The sequence below is a fragment of the Schistocerca serialis genome, chromosome 5 (genome assembly GCF_023864345.2).
Source record: "Schistocerca serialis cubense isolate TAMUIC-IGC-003099 chromosome 5, iqSchSeri2.2, whole genome shotgun sequence".
In the NCBI taxonomy this organism is placed as follows: Eukaryota; Metazoa; Arthropoda; class Insecta; order Orthoptera; family Acrididae; genus Schistocerca; species Schistocerca serialis.
In genome coordinates, this window is record NC_064642.1 from 673,112,443 (window position 1) to 673,133,966 (window position 21,524).

The 21,524-nt window shown below is 39.2% G+C and overlaps 1 protein-coding gene across 1 annotated transcript in view; it reads left to right on the forward strand.

Moving 5' to 3' along the window:
- Positions 1-21,524, forward strand: part of LOC126480987 (phospholipase DDHD2) — a 194,677-nt gene that overhangs the window by 85,974 nt on the left and 87,179 nt on the right. Inside the window, exon 2 of the mRNA XM_050104426.1 lies at positions 7,742-8,197. Within this exon, the coding sequence (XP_049960383.1) occupies positions 7,742-8,197 (456 nt within the window). The remainder of the gene's footprint in view (positions 1-7,741; positions 8,198-21,524) is intronic.

The window sequence follows — 21,524 nt, forward strand, 5'->3', positions numbered from 1 at the left end:
GTCCAGTTGTATGGTACCTAAGATGTCGGCCCTTATATTGCTGAGTCACATGACATTCGCGGTTCCGATCATGGTAAGCAGCTTTACTGATCGTTGTTCGAAGTCAGTATGAGGGATTGGTTTTAGACGGAACTTTCCTTCATTAATGCTCCTCTTTACTAGGTGGTAGACTCTTTCGTTGTAAAAAATTCCATGAGATCCTCTTACCCATTGCAAATGGACATCTATGTCATTTTTCCGTGCTTCTGTGTTACTCCAATATATCCGAAAATAAATCTGTTAGTCTGCTCGTCAGATTTTGGATTTTGTGATTTCTGCATAACGCTTTGGGAGAGATAAGTAACAATATGAGCATAAACGAATTGGTTCCATAACAAAATTGCCTCCCATTTGGCCAATAGCTCCGCAGTACAGATAGGAGTTTCAGGTGGGTGGAAGTGCAATCACTTGATAGTTTTTACTAGGCGGACTGAACACGCAGACGGCTTTATGGTCACTTACGAAGAATGAATGACTCCAGATGGCTGAAACGGACCTTCAACAGATTCGAAAGAGGATAGTATCCTGGTTCGTGAACACCGAAAAAGATGTAGAGAAAATGGACTCAAGACACACAAATCCGAAACATTTTCAAAACGGTGATATCTGGGACTTTTAGTTTTGAGAAACAGACAACTGATGCCAAATCGTCATACGATCGCTGTTCTAGACGCAGCTAATTGATTAACAATACCGTAAATGAAAACCAATTTCTTAGTGGTTATAAGCTTATCGTGGTACTTGCTGGCGAGATAAGTATGGCGGCGTAGACCAGCATATAAACTAGGAAATACAGGCATGTGATAAGTAGCGACGACCCAATGCTTAAAACGCCGTTTCCTTCGTGTCATCTCATTCGTTACTCTTGGTAGGCCGACTTATTCGGTTTTATTCCGAACATTCTTTGCACTGTGCAGTCAGACCTTTCTCTTTCGCCTCTATCCTTCGTGTGTTTTAACGTAACATTTTGCGGAAGAGATTTGCATGTTGTGTTAGAACAGCGATGCGCACGGTACGGCTCGCTATTTATCTGATACCGATCCACCACTAACCTTTAGCTGTTCTTTTACTCGTCTTTGGTTCCCTGCGAAAGCAAAGGGCGGCCCTTGTAGAACATAGTACTTTTACAAAACATCGTTTTGACTATATTTGTTAAATAATGAGAACGTTTGTGAGGTAAGTGATGTGAACAAATTAGGGCGTTTTTTCGCGAATGTGCAATTTTGTACACCCCTAATTTAGAGGACGCCATAGATGTCAATTTCTTCGACATACTCTTATTCAAATACTCTTCTTCCACTTGAGAATTTTGGAATGATGAGAATAAACATTCCTCTCGCTGTCCTTTATTCAAAGTCAAGCTATCGGATTATCGGATTTCATGTAACAATTCCGTAAAATTTTCAGAAATTTCGAAATATGGGAAACATGGCGCACATGGTGTGACGTTAACGTGCAGAGATTTCGCGCTGTGAACATCTCGGATTTCATAATATTGCTCTTAGAATAACTGCCTTCTTCTTTATCCGTATCACGGCACACACGCCTCTGTTACAGTCATGATTCCAAGGAATACTGGACTACTGGTCAGTTTGAGATTAGTGCTTATTTGTTTTTATTGGCAGAAAACCGTAGCCACAATTTTATGAAAATTTTGTTTCTGATGTTTTCTGTTTTCTTACAAATCTACGCTTTTCTTAATCTACAGTAAATATTTATTTCAGACAAGCTCGCTATGCTTTGTTTCAGAGAGTCGCCATCAACTTGATTGTAGTTTCCTTACTTCAGTCAAGTGTGCTCCCTCAGATACAGGTATCATTTTTTTCATCAGATACAGTCTAAGAGAGCAGACATGAATCGACAAATTGATCAATGATTGTGCTTGGAAACAGAGCAGTAGGCACTTACTGTACCGTATTTGCGAAATACATCATGATGAAGAAACTCGTTTGGAGCAGTTTGTCTGTGACAGCATTAGCGAATGCAGTTTTTGACACTTTTTGTCGTAAACATATTCCTCCAGAAGTGTGGGGGTGACTACAAAGACTTGTGGTCCTTGAGATATAATACATGTAAGATAGAGTAGCATATTCTTAGATTTGTGTCTGAAGATATATATGAATTTTCTCAGACACCCTTAATGCTATGCATCTCTCTTCTGTATGAGTGGCATCTTCACAAATTCTGGCTATGAATACATAAACCGCTTAAGGTCTGCAAAGCTGTTGAATGGTGTTCGTCAGCTACCTTGGTTGTATGAATATGCTGAGGAATTTCATGTGAATGAATATTACGGTACTAAAACTTACACTTTACCAACAGTTTCATTGTCTTAACTGAAATTTCACCACAAGTCTCACAGCTGTGTAATATAGCCTGAATTTGTGGCCTCTACTACATTTAACACTCAGGGAGAATGGCTTGAATGAATGCAAACTTGAAGAAAGTGTAGAATAGTAGGGAGCGATTAAGATAGCAGAGCAATTTCATACAAATAGATACAACAGCAGTCTATCTTGTGTAAATGGAAATGTCAAAGTTACAAAAAGATCAGTCATCTAATAGCCACTAAACAAAGCGGATAGGTGATAGCAAGTGTCAGTATTCCTAGTGAACATCAAAGGGCACAGTTTCAGTACAGAAATTAATTCATACATTACTGAATAACTAGTCTTCAGAGAATGAGTTCATTATACCATTTTTTAAATTTTTTTTTAATGATGATGATGCTTTTGATCACCAGTGGTAAATAGGGTTGTACACACCAGGAAGTGATTACTGCATTATGCAATGTGATGATGACATAAGGTGCTGCCGTCTTATCCTTGTGCATGTAATATGCTCTTCATGTTTGTCCCAAGTCTTGTTTCAGTGCTGGAGTGTTGTACCAGTTGTTCGTCTCTCTGTGCCAATTATTTTACACCTTTTACTGAGGGCTGGAGTGGTGGCATGTGTGGTGTTGCATCAGCTTCCATTTCTGGCAAACCATAAATACTTCACAGAATTGGCCATATGAAATTTATTGGTGACAGGCTGAGTGGATAAACATACTGTCTTTGGATGAGCTGTCTTAAACATATGCTACAGTAATGACTGCATGTATTTTAGATGCCAAGACGCTGATAACAAGTGAATAGCCTGCGTTGTTGACTAGCTAACTGGACACTTACCAAGTTTGGCAGTCCCATGTGTCATGGGATACAAGTAATACCAGTCCTTACATAATGAGAAGAATGTGAACAGCAACTGCTGCATCAGGGACATTTTAAGTCCAGGGTACCCTTCTTCAGGCAACTCCACTCACAGTATTTAGCAGAACATTGCCCAGCCAAAAATTAAAGGGAATGAGGAAGCATTCTTTGAAGAAGTACCCTTGCCTTAATAGTCTGCGATTTGTCTGATGTGTGTTCCTTCAAACATGTCTGGGATGTGGTTGATTGGCAAGCTATTGTTACTGTGCTCCAGCAACCAGTGTTGATGCTTCTTGAATTTGTGTGCAAACAGAGTGAAGAGAGATTCTCATTGGACATATCTATGCCATATTTTTGTTTGTTCGTTTGTTTGTTCATTCACTATGTTCCGTGGATCCCATCAAGAAGGAGAATCTTCAGTGATGCAGAGAGAGTCGAGATATTCATTAACATAAGACAATAATATTAAAACTTGACCTGTTTACTGTTTTAACAGTAGTCTATCACTATACTGCTTAATGCTGTTAACACTTCTGCCATTTAAATTTAATTGAGTAAATTATTAAGAAAGCTGGTGTATTAGGAAAAAAAAAGCTGCTACCTCCTCAGATTTACTCTGTATCTGCTGTTTAAGCTCTGTGTCCTATTCACAGCACGTTACTATTAGTCATACAATTTAATAACAAACCCTACTACATGACATGTAATAACAGAACTTTTTAATCTATGAATCTAGATATTCAGATAATTTGTAGAAAGAGTGGTTAATGTGGTATTGGTAGGGACTCACAGTTTCTCACTTGATGTTAGATGGTAGCTTGTTGAATATTTCAACACCAGAGTACATAACTACATTCCGAGCCATGCACATAAAGGGAAAATTCACATGAAAATTATTTTTGCGTCTGTTATTGTGATTCTAAGCTACAGTGTTACATGGATTTGCTGGGTATGGGTGTTTCACACTATACAGCATTCTCAAAGCCAGAGATTATGTACAAATCTGTAATCCTGATTGTTTGCTTGTTGTCATGTGTTCTATTTGTAGTATAAAGGTAATTTTAGTATGTGTAACCTACTTGATATGACGGTTTACACCAATAGTTGTATGTTTAACAGGACTGGTTGTTCTTCACATCTTTTAGCATTTAGATGTGGTGTCCTTGGAATATCCTATGTCTAAAATTAGAATAAAATATATTTCCTTTTTTTAAGAGCTGGTAATAAATCGCAGAAGAATAGTGTTATATTAATGATGAAGTCAACAACTAAACTGAAATCTCTCTAGCATTTTTTTAAACATTTGATACAACAACAAAAAAAAATCTGTAATGTACTTAATTGGTTTTGCATTAGAGTAAGAATGTTGCAAACAATATGTTTCATGTTTAGGCATGACACACACACACACACACACACACACACACACACACACACACACACACACACACACACACACACACACACACATTACTCACCAGTTGTAAGGGCCTCTGAACTAAACATTTGCCAGAGGTGAAATAAGTAATAGAAAAGGGAAAAGATCTCACACTGAGTATTTAACCTTAAGCTTTTGGATTTGTAGTCTCAGTGATCTGCCTAGCCACAGGACCACTGTTTAACTACTAACAGAATAATTATTAAAGAATACAAAACTATTGTTGCAAATAACAAACCATTTTTTCTTCATAATAGTATTCTTCAATCTATACAAAAGAGGTTAATGCAAGAGTTGAATGAATCACATTCTGCTGAGGAAATTAAAATGATCACTCGTAACAGCAGTAGAACTCGCTCCTAACTATGGTGCATACTGTCAGTAAGGATGTGGACAAGCTTAGTTGATATCAGTGTGTTTCTGTTCCCTTTAGATGTAAATGTGTAATTTCACATTTCAAATATAATGGTTGAATGTGTTTATCAGCAGATCTATGTAACAGGTCAACAGTTGTTAATAAATAGCTTTTTTCCACTTTTGAGTTGGTCATTATTGTAATCATTTGCAGATAGACTGGTGACAGCAAAATATTATTGAGAACTTCACTTAAGGTACTGAGAATATCTGTAGCAATGTTTTGTAGGTTGTTAGTCATATTTGTTTACATTACTTTCTGTTAATGATCAGTCTTGCAGTATCTTGCAATGCCAGGTTGATTTCTAGTAACTACACACACCAGTATTTTAAGGCTGTGACTTTTCTTGAGTAAATCTCTCCACTATACTCCCAGCAGCATGATTTTAGAACTTTGAGTAGCAACAGCTAATCTTGTGTGATTCATGCTTATGTAATTGCCCACGTTTATTTTTGGATGGGGGTAACTACATAATTGTTACGTTTGTTCGGTGGTATTCAGAATGCTGCTTAATATAATAGTGTTGTACAAGCAACTACAATGTATTTCAGTTATTGAGCTTGTAACATATAAATGCAGACAGTAGGTCACAACAGCTACATGGTGAACAGTGTCTGGGGATAATGAAGATTTCTCTCTTCTGTGAGTGTCAAAGATTGGATGACATGGCAAGAGTTCGAGTAAGTGGAAGCTATATTGTCCATTAATCACCCATGATTGTTTCAAAAATATGAAAAGGTTTTCAGATACCAACACTACTCATGACATTTGTTGTCTAGTAAATAATTTATTTAGTGACATGTTTTGAGGTGATACCTCATTATCAGGCTATAGTGGCATTACAAAAACATTCAGCATAAATGTATAAAGACATTAAAGTTTCTTTACATGGCTGCTGTGATCATTCTGAGGAGAAGGGAAAGGATAACCTAGTAAGGGGCAATGTCACTTTGTATATTGGTCTGCTGTTCACTTCAAAATTTTTATTGAACTGTCAAGTAACTAATGGTTTTATAAAAAATTTTGTATGAAGAGCAGATCAATATACAAAGTGTCATTGCTAGGTTACACACACACACACACACACACACACACACACACACACTCTCTCTCTCTCTCTCTCTCTCTCTCTCTCTCTCTTTCGCAAGACAATCACAGCAGTCATGTAAAGAACCTCGAATATCTGTATACAATTATGTTAAATGTTTCTGTAATGCCATTATAGCCTCATGAGAAGGTATCACCTTGGAACATGTCACTAAATGAATAATTTAGTATCAGCAAATTTTGTGACTGGTAGCAGTATTTGCGAACCTTTTCATATTCAAGAGTTAAAGTAAACTAACTCTACATAATGAAGAGGGGGAATTATTTAAAATAATGTATCTTTCTTTGTGAATGTAACATGAGAGTAGGAGTTTAGGGAACAGGTCAACCATTCTTGCATATAACAGAAAATATGTTAAGATCAGGAATATTTAAGGCAAGTGCAGAAAGGAGGAGGGAGAGAGGGGGGGGGGGGGGGGGAAGAGACAGAGAAGAGCTGGATTACAACCACATTACATCAAAAATACTGTGCATGCCACATTGTTCCCTGTAAAATTCTTAAAACCTTTAAGCTTAAATACTGAAAGAAAGGAAGAACAAATAGTCTCTATAGAACGCCATTAAAGGCGGAGTAAACGTTTCTTCCACCTGTAGGGAGAATCAAATTTTATCGTCTAGAATTGCTCTGTCAACATTCCAATGGCTACATTTCCCGGCAACATTTGACACAAATAAGAACAATTCTCAGTGTTATTTCTGGTTCGCTGAAGACATAATGAAATTTACTTCTGGCCCAAACTGCAAGCACACAGACAGGTACAAACAGGTTCTCTGTTTTTCCTGTAACTCAGGTTGCCAGATAAATGTGGCATATTTAGGTTCATTAAGGGGGGAGGGGGGGAGAAACCACTTTGATACATACAGTGATCAAAACACTGTTACCGTTTTTGAAGTCCCATTAGGGAGATTTGGAAAGCGTCCTGAGGAAAATTTCCTAGAATTCTGGGGAAGTTCGACATAAAATAACTTGTCTTTTAAATGAGATGCATAAATTGCAGATCATTCAGCTCCATCTGCAGATGCACAGGGGTGCTTTTAAATGAGACGGCAAAGGGTCAAACACAAATGTGAGACTGGTAGTATCATGAAAATGTTTAGAGAACTGTCATTGTAATTCTTTCAACATTGCAATGAACTAGTCAAAATTCACATTTTCCTTATCACCAGGTGGACTAGAGAAATAGGCATTGTTCTTTGTCAGAAGTTGTCCCTGCTACAATGCAATTTTCTTATAAAGTGCTTACATTTTCCCCATCAAATAATAAGTAAGTTGATTTTCATGTTTCAATGGGCATTCAAGTGTGCAAATTAAGTCCACTAAAAATGTGAGGTCTCAGATCTTCAGATTATTGTTCCTGCTTTCCTTTCCCCATCAGAATTCAACATTATCAGTCTTAAATCCAAAAAAATCATTTTAGGCCTGCCCCCTGACTTAACCAATGTACTTTGCAGTAATATATAACATCTGATGAGTCTCCTGTACATAAAATCAATGATTTAACTGGTACATTATGAGACAATAAAATTCTGATTCTGTTTTAAATGTTGCAGATATTGAAGCTGATAGTTTCATTGGGCAAGAACCACAGACATCTGCAACTGGGCTGCCACGAGTACCTAACATCAGTGTCCCAAAACTATTCTCACCACTGAACAATCAGCAACAAAATGCTCCCTCAGGTAGTTTTCACCTGATAGGTACAACAAGCATTGACAGTAGCAGAACATCCCCTGGACTGCAAAACATACCTCTGAAGCCTCCTTCACCTCCAGCACAGCAAACTGAGGGAAGTATAACTGTCGTGAAGGATCTGCCTCAAGCAATACCTGCACCACAGCCTCTGGAAACAGTTGGTCTTCCTTCTGGAGGTCCGCCAGCACATTCTCTTGTGCAGCCTGCTACTCAGACATCGTTTCCTGCACCTGTGGCACCATTTCAGTTGACCAGCCCACCTCAGCAAGAAGTACATATTCCTGATCGTCCACCTCAGAGTACACCACTTTACAGTAAGTATTTATGTTTTTCCACTTAATGTGCCAATACATATAAGGCTATTGCCTTGGTTACTCTAATTATTTATGAAGACACCTTCATATGTTGTTACCCTCTCTCTATACTCACAATTCATGTAAAAGAGCTTAATGAAGTACGTGACCAATTTTGAAGTTTATTGACTACATGAGGGTCTAGGGGATGACCTCACACTCGTTGCAGTTTCCAGTAACTGTTCTATTAAAGTCATGGTAATTTACTAAATTTCAGGCAGGATATTGGTAATGAAATAAAAATGCCCTTAACACAGCAGTCTTGTTTAGTAAACAAAAAAATGTTTTTTTCACCCTTGCTTAATGCCATGAGTACTGATAAAGATTGGCCCACTAACGTGGTAATGAATTTATTAAATCCTGAAACTCAAGGTGCTCTTCAGACTTGAATCCTACGAAATCAACTGTGGAAAACTTTACTAAACCCATAAACCTGTAGAGAAATTTTGTAAGCTTATATTCCTGTTACATGAAAATTTCAAATAATTTTGGCCACAACTGACGTGCCACACATCCGCATACGTCCTTCCTCAACGAGCTTGTACAACCAACAGCCCCAGGCCAAAAAGCTACCATCTGACATTTCAAAATTCACAAAAATGCATATTCATGTTGTAACTAAAACTGCATGTCCAAACATTTTATGTTTTTAATGCTGCATAGTGGACAGTGATATGGGACTTACTTCGCTGTAGAAACGCCAGACTCGCAGATCTGTGTGTAACTTCAGAGTGGAGAGGAAAAAATGTACCTATTTACTGCCTTGAACGTGTTGGGTTTTTTACCTACTAAACAGGATGTGTGGGAGGCATTATTCTTCCTCTTTCATCTAAAAAAATCTGCTGCAGAAAGCAACCTTTTGCTAGTGGAACACATGGATAAGATACTGTTAGAAACTACATGCAGGTATTGGTCTTGATGTATCAAAGAATGATTTAGAGGTGAGTGACAGAATGTGTCCTAGTCGGTGTGACGTACCATGAGATTTGGTATAATTTACACAGGAAGAACAACGGGTATGTTCTATCACATAAGGGACACAGTTGCTCACAAAGTTAACATTTATTAACAGCACTGTTGATACAAGAAACTAATCATAGAAATGATTACAATGTCACACAGCACCCATCGCTGGGGCAACTGCTTAAAACGCAGTAAACAGTCCACCTCTGACCGACCACTGCATTCACTATGCCCATGTCCTATGTGAGTGACAGAAGCAACTTCAGATACAATTTTGATATGTTGAGTGCATTCCATAAGCAGAAATTTATGACCTGAAATGAACTGTATGCAAAATCTACGTAATGTGTTTTTACCTCTGCAAACTCTTAAAAATTTCATGCTGTCTTATATGTAGTTTCATGTAACACAGTAACTATGATCTATAACAAGAGGAAATACAGTCCTTAATCAAGCAGCGTATCAGTTTCTTAGAGGCAAAAGAATCAAGTCTGTCCTGCGCTGTTAGTCACTTCCGTTGCTTATGTAGGGCGTATTGTTGACAGCACACAACAGCTTCAGGAGAGAGAGAACGCTACCACAGCTACAGCTAAGGAAGTGGCCTAGGTTGACAACGTCCGTGCCACTGCTGGTTATCCATTCTAACTGGCGACATTTGAATTCAAAGTGTTTGAATCTCATTGCTGCAGCACACGCGATGGATGGCAACAGTTATGTCTTCTCAGTGAAGTGCTGGAGCTGACGTGCTGGCTGCTATGAAGAACTTAACATCTAGTTTTAAGAAAACTATTTGGCGAAAAAATTTGATTCTTTCGCATCTTTTCAGTTTGATACCTTTGCTCGATAAGGGACTGAATTTCTTTTTGTTGTTAGTCATAGTTACTGTGGTGCATGAAAGTAAGTAAATGGCTGCACAAAATTTTTGTTTTCAGAGGTAAAAATGCATTGTGTAGAAGGTGTTTATAGTTGATTTTAGGCCATACATTAATGCTTATAAAATGTAGCAGACATATTGAAATTGCATTTAAAGTTGAGAGCAGAATGATATGTCATTTCTTTCTCTGGATATTGGTTTTTATTCTCAGCATACTGGATATGTGTGGCATGCCAATTCCTTCTATGCACATAGAGAAGCAGGTGGTTGTAAAAATTGTCATACTTTAGAAACGGCTCAAGATATCAAAACTAGTTTTTTTTGCAAATGACAGTATGCAAATACTTCGTCATATGATTAACACTTAAAAGGTTTTGGTCAAATGTTTGAGCTCGTTGAAAACAAGACTCCCCATAAATTACACAATGGGTTTTTATTCGAATTTTCATAGCCAAATGAAGAGTGAGAAGTAGACTAATGCTACACAAATCAAGCTCCATGAAGTCTAGCTTTGCAAACAAATATTTAATTGTTTGAATGTAATTGGGCAATTAAGGAAAATATGTGAGTTGAGGGAAAACAAATATTTTGTGAACAGTTGCTGGTCGTTTATTGTAAGTGAAGTTTCAAAAAGTTCATCTCTTCAAGGCATAGCTATTTTATGCATAAAAAGATATATTGGTGTGATATTTGTCAAAAAGGCTTCCTTCGAATCAAGTACTCAGTTTGGGACATTTCGAGAACATTACGCGCTAGGAAGACCCTGAGGTGTCAGTAAGATCACACTTTCTGAGTAAAGCTTGAAAATAAGAAAAAAAAAATTTTAAAAATGGTCAAATGTTTTGTGAAATGATTTGCCTAAAAGAAGTAAAATAGATTAGAGAAATGTTTGACGGGGCTTTGAATATTTATTATGTTTAAGCAAATCATTTCACAAAACATTTTACTTTCTTTTAAAAAAATTATGCTCTGTTTATGCTAACTATTTAGCTTAATTGAAACAGTTGGCATTAACATTGACAGCTGATGAATTATGTTCCCAATCCAACAATCAAATATTAGTAAAATTTTGTGGGTATTCAATGTGTTTTATTAGGAATTTAATATGTGATATACTGGGACAGGTATCTCAAGGGGCTGATTTTAGACCACCTCAGCTCCTAAGGCATTGAGGTCCATCTTGAAACTGGTGTGGAGACTGAGGAGGATGATGGGGATTGAGTAGTCCATGTTGTGTTGTGGCAAAGTAGAGCTGCTTTCAGAGTGCAATGCTATCACTCGATCATACCATTGCTGACAGTCTGGCGTGTGGTGGTGTAGTGACAAAGAGTGCCACAGAATCGGGCTAGCTCATTGAATAGCTGGGACTCAAATTGCAATCTGCGATCCATGATGCTGTGGAGTGGAAGTCCAGAACGAACAATCCATTTACTCACAAATGCTTGTGCCACAGTTTCAGCTGATATGTCAGGAATAGGTTTCACCTCTGACTAGCAAGTGAAAAGATTGACAATATTTAAAAGATACCGCTCTGTCAGAGATAGGAAGGGACTGACAGTACGGTGTAAGAAAACAGTTGGCATTCAGAACATTTCCAGTCACCTCAGAATGTTATCTTTGAACATGGCATCTCCACTGGGGAAGAAACATTTTACTGTTGGATGGACATGATCAGCCAAAAGAGTCACATAATGCGTGGCAGTAATGTGACCTTGCAGAGTAACCATCTGGTTCATGGAGTACCTCAGTATGGGTACCAAAACCACCATCAAACCCCTGCTATGTTTCATTATTGGGGCATAAACTCTGCCAGAAGTTGGAAACAATGTGAAACAAGATTCAGCTGACCAAATGACATTCTTCTGTCGTTCCATAGTCCAGGTTTTCCTGTTATGGTAATTTGCATCACTTATGCATGGTTCTGGCCTCCAGAGTAACGGATCGCCTCATAGATGGCAAGCAGCCTCCTGTCAAAGCGCTCCATTGGCATTGTGTAGGTGTAAGTCTCCTTGAAAAGGAGGTCAAGGTTGCCGGGAACTACTGAAGTGTTGCTGCAAGGCTGCACCTCAAGTATGCTGGTTGGGATTGAACACCGGTACCAAGTGGGCATCATGTGCTGGGTGAGACAGAAATGCAGCATCAGCAAAACTGTTTTTGGCAGCAGTGAAGGTGGCATCCATTTGGTTTGTCCAAGGAACCAAATTGTTGCCCTTAGTCTTAGGATCAGGAAGAGCACCTGTTAGTGGCTCTTGAATGGAGGCTCTACTGGGGAGATGACAATGGTAGAAGTTCATTATTCTGAGTTTCAGAAAGTTCATGGACACTGAATTTCCTGAATAGCCTGAAAGTTTTCATGGAGGGATGCCCTCTGCACAAATGTGGTGGCCCTGGAAGGTCTTGTGGGAGGCAACAAGATGCATTTGGAGTGATTAATGATGGCCCCAAAATCATTTAGCTATTGAAACGCTTCTGACATGTTCATGCTGTTGCTGCAGTGAAGAGAGAAAAACCAGTATGTTATCAAGATAGGCGAAGCAAAAGGGTAGGTCATGTAGCTCACTCTCGATGAATTGCTGCCTTATCTGTGCAGCATTTCGGAGACCAGATGTCGTGTCAAGTGATCAAAGAATCCAAAGGGCATGGTGATGGTTGCGTTTGGGATTTCTTCCATGCCAATGGTATCTGCATACATGCCTTCATGCAGTCAAGGATGGTGAATACTAAAATGCTGCTGAGGGCATGATTGATGTTGTGAAGGTTTGGAACCTGATATCTGTCCAGAATGGCGCATGCATTAAGAGCACAATAGTCACCTCATGGTCACCAGGTGGCACCCTTCTCTGGTACAAGCTGGAGAGGAGAGGACCAGGGGCTGTCCAAATGGCAATGGTGCCAACTTGAAGCATGACCCAAAGTTCAGCTTTAGCAGCAGGTCACTCCATTGCGAGGAGTCATGGTTTTCTGAAAGCTGGAGGACAAGGCATGGTGCAGATGTGATGGATGTGCTGCACTTCCTAGGTCCCAGGTGTGTTTGTGGGATGGCTACAAAATACGTGAGAAGTTCCTGGTACTGCCATGTGTCAATGTCATGGGTGAGCTTCAGCACAAAGTTTTGCGCAACATGACGGAATTCAACAGCTGAACGACAGAAAACCTTGTTGATGAGATGAGAACTGGCACTGTCATGGAGAAGGCAGAAATGTGCAAAGAAATTGCAGAAACGTGCTAAGAAATTGGCAGTGTCATTGCCAGTAATCAGCTAATGTACTCTCATAGCTGGGGCCACAGAGAGGCAGCATACGAGCTCCCTCTTGAGGTGCTGGAAAGCCTCATGGTTAGTGGCACATCAATGCCAAGTGCAATGGAAGCTGGCCTCGACCCACTTGAACTAGTGGGCTGGTCGTGTAGGCGAGAAAGGTAGTACTGAGACGGCAATGTGGGAGACCATGGGTGGCAGCTCGCTGGACATTGATGAGCCAACAATGTCAGCAGTGGTGGTGCAGTAAGTGGGAATCACTTAGTTGGAGCTAATTATGATGTACGTCAACAAGCGGTCCAATTGGTCTTTGCCAGTCATGTGTCACCACTTCAGGATAATTTATAGAGGAAGTGAAACAGAGATGTTCTAGCACAAAAGATAGAATTGCTCACTAAGTTTACAAATATTGGTACAAGTAACTGGAAACACCTATGACAGGGGTGACCACTTAGCCACTGTAAAGGGCCCATCGCAGGAGAGTACACTGAAGAATACAGTGGACAATCCATTGCTCAGGTGATGGCTGCTCTCCTGATATATCCTGTCAAACAAGTGACCACTAATGCTAAACACAACCTGTTGCCCAGATAACCACTGAAACCACAGCATGTACTGTTGCATAAGCAAACAATGTTACACTACACAATCTGTCACTCAGGTGGCCACTGAAATTGCAACAAATCCCGTCCCACAAGTGACCAGTGAAATCACTACACCATCGCAGCACACGCAACAAACCACTACACTCTGTCTTGGGACCATGTTAGTACCCATTATATGCAGGTCTAATAAAGCTGTAGCAGTGGAGACACATCTGAAACCTCTGGTCTGCAATCCTGCTGGACCCCTTTAAAATGGGCACACAGTGGGACAAAAATGCTGTTGAAATAAATTGGACATCAAATTTGCAGCCTCTGTCATTGGGGTCCCATTATGTTTTTATGTGGGCTGGCATATCCACATACTTGCAACACCACATGGTGACCGATGCTAAAAGCTCTCAGTTAGACTTTTCTGGCAGTGACATCTTTTGGCCTACACTGTAAGTTTGCAACTTTTCCAGCGGAGTGTAGTACTGTGCTGACTGAACTGTGCAGTACTGGTTGCTGTCGCTACAAGCTGCTGCTGCAACCTGGTCAGATGGTGAATACTGAATGTTGTTGTGTTCTTCTAACCTTCAATCTGAAGACTGGTTTGATTCATCTCTCCATGCTGCTCTATCCTGTGCAAGCCACTTCATCTCCAAATAATTGCAACCTACATCTTTTTGAATCTGCTTACTGTTTTTCTCTCTTGATCTCTCTCTATGGTTTTTACCACTCATATGTACCTCCAACACTAAATTTGTGATCCCTTGATGTCTCAGAATGTGTTCCATATGACACCTTCTTTTGATAAAGTTGTGCCACTAGTTTCTTGTCTCCGCAGTTTTCTTCAGTACTTCCTCATTAGTTACATGATCTACCCATCTAATCTTCTGTAGCACTACATTTGAAAAGCTTCTTTTCTCTTCTTGTCTAATAACATTCATGTTTCACTTCTGTACATGGCTGCACTTCAGACAAATGCCTTCAGAGAAGAGCTCCTAACACTTAAATCTATATTTGATGTTAAAAAATTTCTTTACTTCAGAAACTCTCTGCTTGCCATTGCCAGTCTATATTTTACATCCTGTTGACTTTGGCCGTCAGCCATTATTTTTCTGCCCAAATAACAAAACTCAACTACTACTTTAAATGTCTCATTACCTGATCTAATTCTCTCAGCATCACCTGATTTAATTCAACTGCATTCCATTATCCTTGTTTTGCTTTTATTGAGGTTCATCTTATAGCCTCCTTTCAATACATTGTCCATTCTGTTCAACTGCTCCTGCAGACACTTCGCTTTCTGTGACAGAATTACAGTGTCATCGGCAAACCTCAAAGTTTTAGTTTCTACTCTCTAAGCTTTAATTCCAACTCCAAATTTTTCTTTAGTTTCACTTACTGCTTGCTGCTCAGTATACAGATTGGAGAACATTGGGGTTATGTTACAACTCTGTCTCAACCACTGCTACCCTTTAATGGCCTTTGACTTTTATAACTGTCATCTAGTTTCTGTATAAATTGTAAATAGCCTTTTGATCCATGTGTTTTACTCCTGCTACCTTCAGAATTTCAACGAGAGTGTTCCAGTCAACATTGTCAAAATATTTCTTTACCTATAAACATAGGTTTGCCGTTCTTTAACCTATCTTCTAAGAGAAGTTGTAGGTTCAGTAACACCTTGCATGTTCCTACTTTTTTCCAGAATCCAAACTGATCTTCCCTGGGGTTGGCTTGTATCAGTTTCTCCAATCTTCTGTAAAGAATTCGTGTTACCATTTTGCAACTGTGACTCATTAAACTGATAGTTCTGTAATATCCACACCTGTCAGCAGCTGCTTGCTTTGCAGTTGGAAATACTACATTCTTCCTGAAGTCTGGAGATATTTCGCCTGTCTTATACATCTTGTGCACCAGATGGAAGAGTTTTGTCTTGCCTGTCTCTCCCTAAATTATCAGTAGTTATGATGGAATGTCTCCTACTCCAGGGGTCTTGTTTTGAGTTATGTCATTGATTGCTCTGTCAAATTATTTTTGCTGTATCTCATGTCTCCCATCTCATCTTCATTTACATTCTCTACCCTTTCTATAATATTGCTTTAAGTTCATGGCCCCTGTATGGACATTCTGTATACTCCTTCCACCTTTCAGCTTTGCCTTATTTGCTTAATACTTTTCCATCTGAGCTCTAGATATTCATGCAGCTGCTTCTCTGTTCTCCAAAGGCTTTTTTTTTTTTTCATGTATATCTTTCCCATAGTGAAGTGTGATTCTAAATCCTTATATAGTCTTCGAGCCATTCCTGCTTAGTAATTTTATGCTTCATATTAATCTTATTTTTTAGATGTTTGTTTTCCCTTTCATCTTCTTCTTTTGCTGTATTTTTATATTTTCTCCTTCCATCATTTAAATTCAGTATCTCCTGTGATATCCAAGGATTTCTTTGAGGCCTTGTCTTTTTATGTATTTGATCATCTGCTGCCTTCACTAATTCATCTCTCAAAGCTACCCATACTGTGTTTCTTTCCCCTGTGGTAGTCAGTCATTGCCTAATGGTCTTTCTGAAACTCTCAACAACCTGTCACCCTTTCAACATATCTAGGCTCCATCTACTTAATTTCCTAACCTTTTGCAATTACTTCAGTTTTAATCCACACTTCCGAACCAGTAAATTGTGGTCAAAGTCCGCATCTGCCCCTGTAAATGTCTTTCAATTTAAAATCTGGGTCCAAAACATGTACGAGGGGGTTTGAAAAGTTCTCGGAATCATCACGAGAGGTAATCGCTAGCACAACGAGTTGTTCACGTGATATTCATTGGCCCAGAGAGCTGTGGTGGTGACGGGGTTCTGTTGTTGTTCCCATGTAGCTATTTGCAAAGATGGAAAAAATCGAGATGTGAGCAGTGATTAAGTACTTCGTAAAGAAAGGTATGAAAGCAAAGGACATTCCTTCTGATTTCCAGAGTAGACTGGGGGACTCTGTTCCTTCATATTCAGCTGTTGCCAAATGGATAAATGAATTTCAATTTGGTCAGGAGAGCTTAGATGATGATCCGCGCAGTGGTCGCCCAAGACGTGTCACTACTCCAGAAATCATTGCACAAGTGCACAAAATAGTCATGGAGGATCACCGATAGCAAGTGCGTGAAATTGCTCACACTTGCTAGATGTCATCTGAAAGTGTATATTACATTTTAACTGAAGAATTGGAAGTGAAAAAGTTATCTGCAAGTTGGGGTGCCACGATTCTTGATGCTGGATCAAAAACGCGTGAGAATGGGAACAATGTTTGGTCCGTTTTAGGAGAAACGAACAAGATTTTTTTTTTTTTTGCACCAGTTTGTGGCCACAGATGAAACTTGGGTGCACTACTATACCTCAGAAAACCGAGCGAGGTGGCGCAGTGGTTAGCACACTGGACTCGCATTCGGGAGGATGACGGTTCAATCCCATCTCCGACCATCCTGATTGAGGTTTTCCGTGATTTCCCTAAATCGTTTCAGGTAAATGCCGGGATGGTTCCTTTGAAAGGGCACGGCCAATTTCCTTCCCCATCCTTCCCTCATCCGAGCTTGCACTCCGTCTCTAATGACCTCGTTGTCGACGGAACGTTAAACACTAATCTCCTCCTATACCTCGGAAACAAAAGTCAAAGCAGTGGAAACATGCTGATTCTCTGCCACCAAAGAAAGCAAAGACAATTCCTTTGGCGGGAAAGGTCATGGCATCAGTGTTCTGGAATGCAAGGGGATTCTGTTTATAGATCTCCCCACTGGGCAAACAATTACTGGAGAATACTATGCTAACCTCCTGGACTAATTGCAACAAAAAATAAGTGAAAAAAGGCCAGACAGTGCGCACCTGCATTCATGTGCCATTGTCATGGCAAAATTAAACCAACTAAGGTATGTATTGTTGCCACACCCGCCTTATTCACCTGATAGACTCTGTCAGGCTTTCCTCTCTTTCCAAAACTGAAAGTTTTTCTTTGTGGACTAAGATCACTTCAAACGTTCAAACAAAGAATTGATAGCCGGAGTTGACAACTATTTTGCAGGTCTGGAGGAAACTCATTTTCGAGATGGGATCAAGGCACTGGAACATCGTTGGACCAAGTGCATTAATCTACAAGGAGACTACATTGAGAAATAAAAAAAATAGTTTCAGTGACGGAAGTACCTTTTTCTGTTTTGTTCAGAGAACTTTTCAAACCACCCTTGTATCTTACTATTTTGTAATCAATGTGAAACCTTCTGGTGTTTCCAGGTCTCTTCTATGTATTCAGCTTCCTTTCATGATTATTAAACGTAATGTCAGTGATGATCAAATTATCCTCTGTGCGAAATTTTAACAGGTGGATTCTACTTTCACTCCGTTCCCCCAGTCCAAATTCACCTATTATTTTTCCTTCTCTTCCTTTTCCTGCTATCAAATTCCAGTCTTCCATTACAATTAAATTTTTGTCAACCTTACCTATCTGATAAATTTCTTTTACTTCATTGAACATTTTTTCAGTCTCTTCATCATCTACAGAGCTAGTTGGCATATGAACTTGTACTACTGTGATGGGTTTTTGGCTTAAGATCTGACTTCGCTACAATAATGGGTTCACTATGTTGTTCATAGAAGCTACCAGCATTCCAATTTTCTTACTCATTATTAAACCCTTACACTATTTTGTGTTTACAACCCTGTATTCACTTCAGCAGAAGTCCTATTTGTCCTGCCACTGAACTTCATCAGTTCTCACCATATTAAGCTTCAGCCTACCCATTTCCCTTTTTAAATTTTCTAACTACCTGCCAGATCAAGGGATTTAACATTCCACGCTCTGACCCATAGAATCCCAGTTTCGTTTCTCCCTATGAAGTAGTCCCCGCACAGAGATCGAAATGGGGACTATTTTACCCTGGACTATTTTACCCTGGACTATTTTACCCTGGCCTGTTTTACCCTGGCCTGTTTTACCCTGGCCTGTTTTACCCTGGCCTGTTTTACCCTGGCCTGTTTTACCCTGGCCTATTTTACCCTGGCCTGTTTTACCCAAGAGAATGCCATCATTTATCCATAGAGTAGAGCTGCATGCTCTCGAGAAAAAGTACAGCAGTAGTTTCCCTTTGCTTTAAACTGTTTGTGCGCCATGTGCTATTTTGTCTAAAACTGACATCGTGAGACCTATTTCGAACTGGCAGGTTCATCATCAGACGGCTGTTCACATGATTTGCAAGATACAATTTACATTATTGTCAGTTTGTGATTTTTATTCTTCCACTGTGGCAAAATATTTTTGGTGTGTTGGTGCCGTCGAAAATTCTGCGCTATTTTGTTGCGAAGTTGTAGGACACACACACACACACACACACACACACACACACACACACACATACCAAAAAGAATTTGTCACCAAAAATATTTCACCACAGTGGAAGAATAAAAATCGAAAGCTGATGATAATGTAAATTGTATCTTGAAAATCATGTGAACAGCTGTCTGATGATGAACCTGCCAGTTCAAAACCGGTAACGACATTATTTACCTAAATAAATAGCCGTATTAATAGTGGATGGTTGCTGTCTTCTTCTTTGTAAGGATTAACCTACATTAATTGTTTGTGTACCAGCAAAGCGAGGTCATTTTGGTTGATGTTAGCAGTCCAGATCACTCAATGACCCAAACTGTTGCCCTTGCAACTACTAAAAATCGAGCTGCATCCTCTTCAGGAATGCGTTGAAGCACAATTACCCAGTTTGAATCATGCACTTAAAGACTAACTCTCACATGGCTCCTTGTGATTACTGTTCATTTTGGTCCTTTTTGAACTAGACTTGAATACTCTTTTAGCTATCTCCAAAACTGGTTCTATGAGTCTTGTCACCTCAACAGAACCTGCCATTTTTTATTACAGTTTCCATTTGTTTTCTGAAAAGTGAAAAGATTGTAGCTGTCAAAGGACACTGCTTACAATAGATGATATTAAACCATTCTATTAAAATAAATATATTTTTTGTCCAGTGAATGGAAGAATTGATTCAAGTACCCAATAACCAGTGCTTACATGCTGATACCTGTGGCATATTGAAATGTAAGTTTTTAGAGGTGTGTGAATGTGAACATGCCCCATGATGAGAAACTGAAGGTAAGCATGAATACGCATGCTGCCAGACACCGATAAACACAATCTCAGTGCCAGGGTGAGTTTTAAAATGCTTCTTCACCTCATTTTTAATTTTCACATGATTCTGTGATCTACTGTGTAGCTTTCTTGGTACTGGTTTTATTGCGACCTTTGAGTATCCATCATGGCAATGTTCATTCACTTTGGGGTAACAACATACAGTTGCAGCCTTTCATATTATTCACTGACCTTCTGACAGCAGCAGTTTACTTCATAGTTGGTCCATCCTGCCAATTGCTCCAGTGTAAAATTTCAATCACTCTACATTATAGCAAATGTGCCTATCTGTGTCTGGACTTGGGCTGCACTGTCCAGCCTGCCAAACCCAAGGATGTTAGCCATGCCATTCAGTCCTTCCTCTCACTTTCATTTTGTCCTCTTCTCCATATCATTATGTCACTAGTCACTGTCTGATTTATGAATCAGTCATAGATAAATGCTCATGACATTTGCATGGAGAGTCTCAGGAAAATAGTTTGTATGGAGAAAAGTAGTATGCAACTTGGTGTCATCATCTTCAGTCTGTCTGTACGCACTCTCTCTCTCTCTCTCTCTCTCTCTCTCTCTCTCTCTCACTCTTAGTTAGTTAGTCAAATTATGCCATAAATTTTGTTCTTCCTTGATTTCATTCTGTGCATCTTCATTATTTACCTTATCTTCCTGTCCAGTCTTCAGGATTCTTCTGTGGAATCACATTTCATCGGTTTCAGTTTTCAGTTCTCTTTTTGTCTGTACTGTTTATCATCCATGTTTCACTTCTGTACAAGGCTACACTCAAGGCAAATACCTGCAGAAAAGTCTTTATACCATTTAGATTTATATTCTATGTTAACAAATTTCCCTTCTTCTGATGAGCTCTTCTTGCCATTATCGGTCACTATATATGCTCTCTACTTTGACCATTGACATTTGTTTTGGCAACTAAATATCAAAACCCATCTGTTTTTGTTATCTCATTTCCTAATCGAATTCCCTCAGAGTCACAATTTAATTAGAATTACCCTTGTTTTACTTTTGTTGATGTTCATCCTATAACCTCTTTTCAAGATGCTACCCATTTCACTTCCATGTTCTTTGCTCTCTCTGACAGGCAAGGTTTAATTCTTCTGTTTGAACCTCAATTTTTTTTTTCTTTCGGGATTTTCATTGGTGCTTGTGCATTGTACAGATTGAATAACATTGGAGATAGGCAGCAACCCAGTTTCACTCCTTTCTCAACTGTGCTTCTCTTTCATGTCTTTGACTCCTATAACTGCAGTAAGATTGATGTAAAAGTTCTAAATAGCTTTTCACTCCCAATATTTTATACTTGGTACTTTATCAAAAGCTTTCTCCCAATTTGCAAATACTGTAGATGTAGGTTCGCCTTTCCTTACTAAGGTAAGTGGGGGTCATTATTATAGATTATGTTCACATATAATGTATTTGA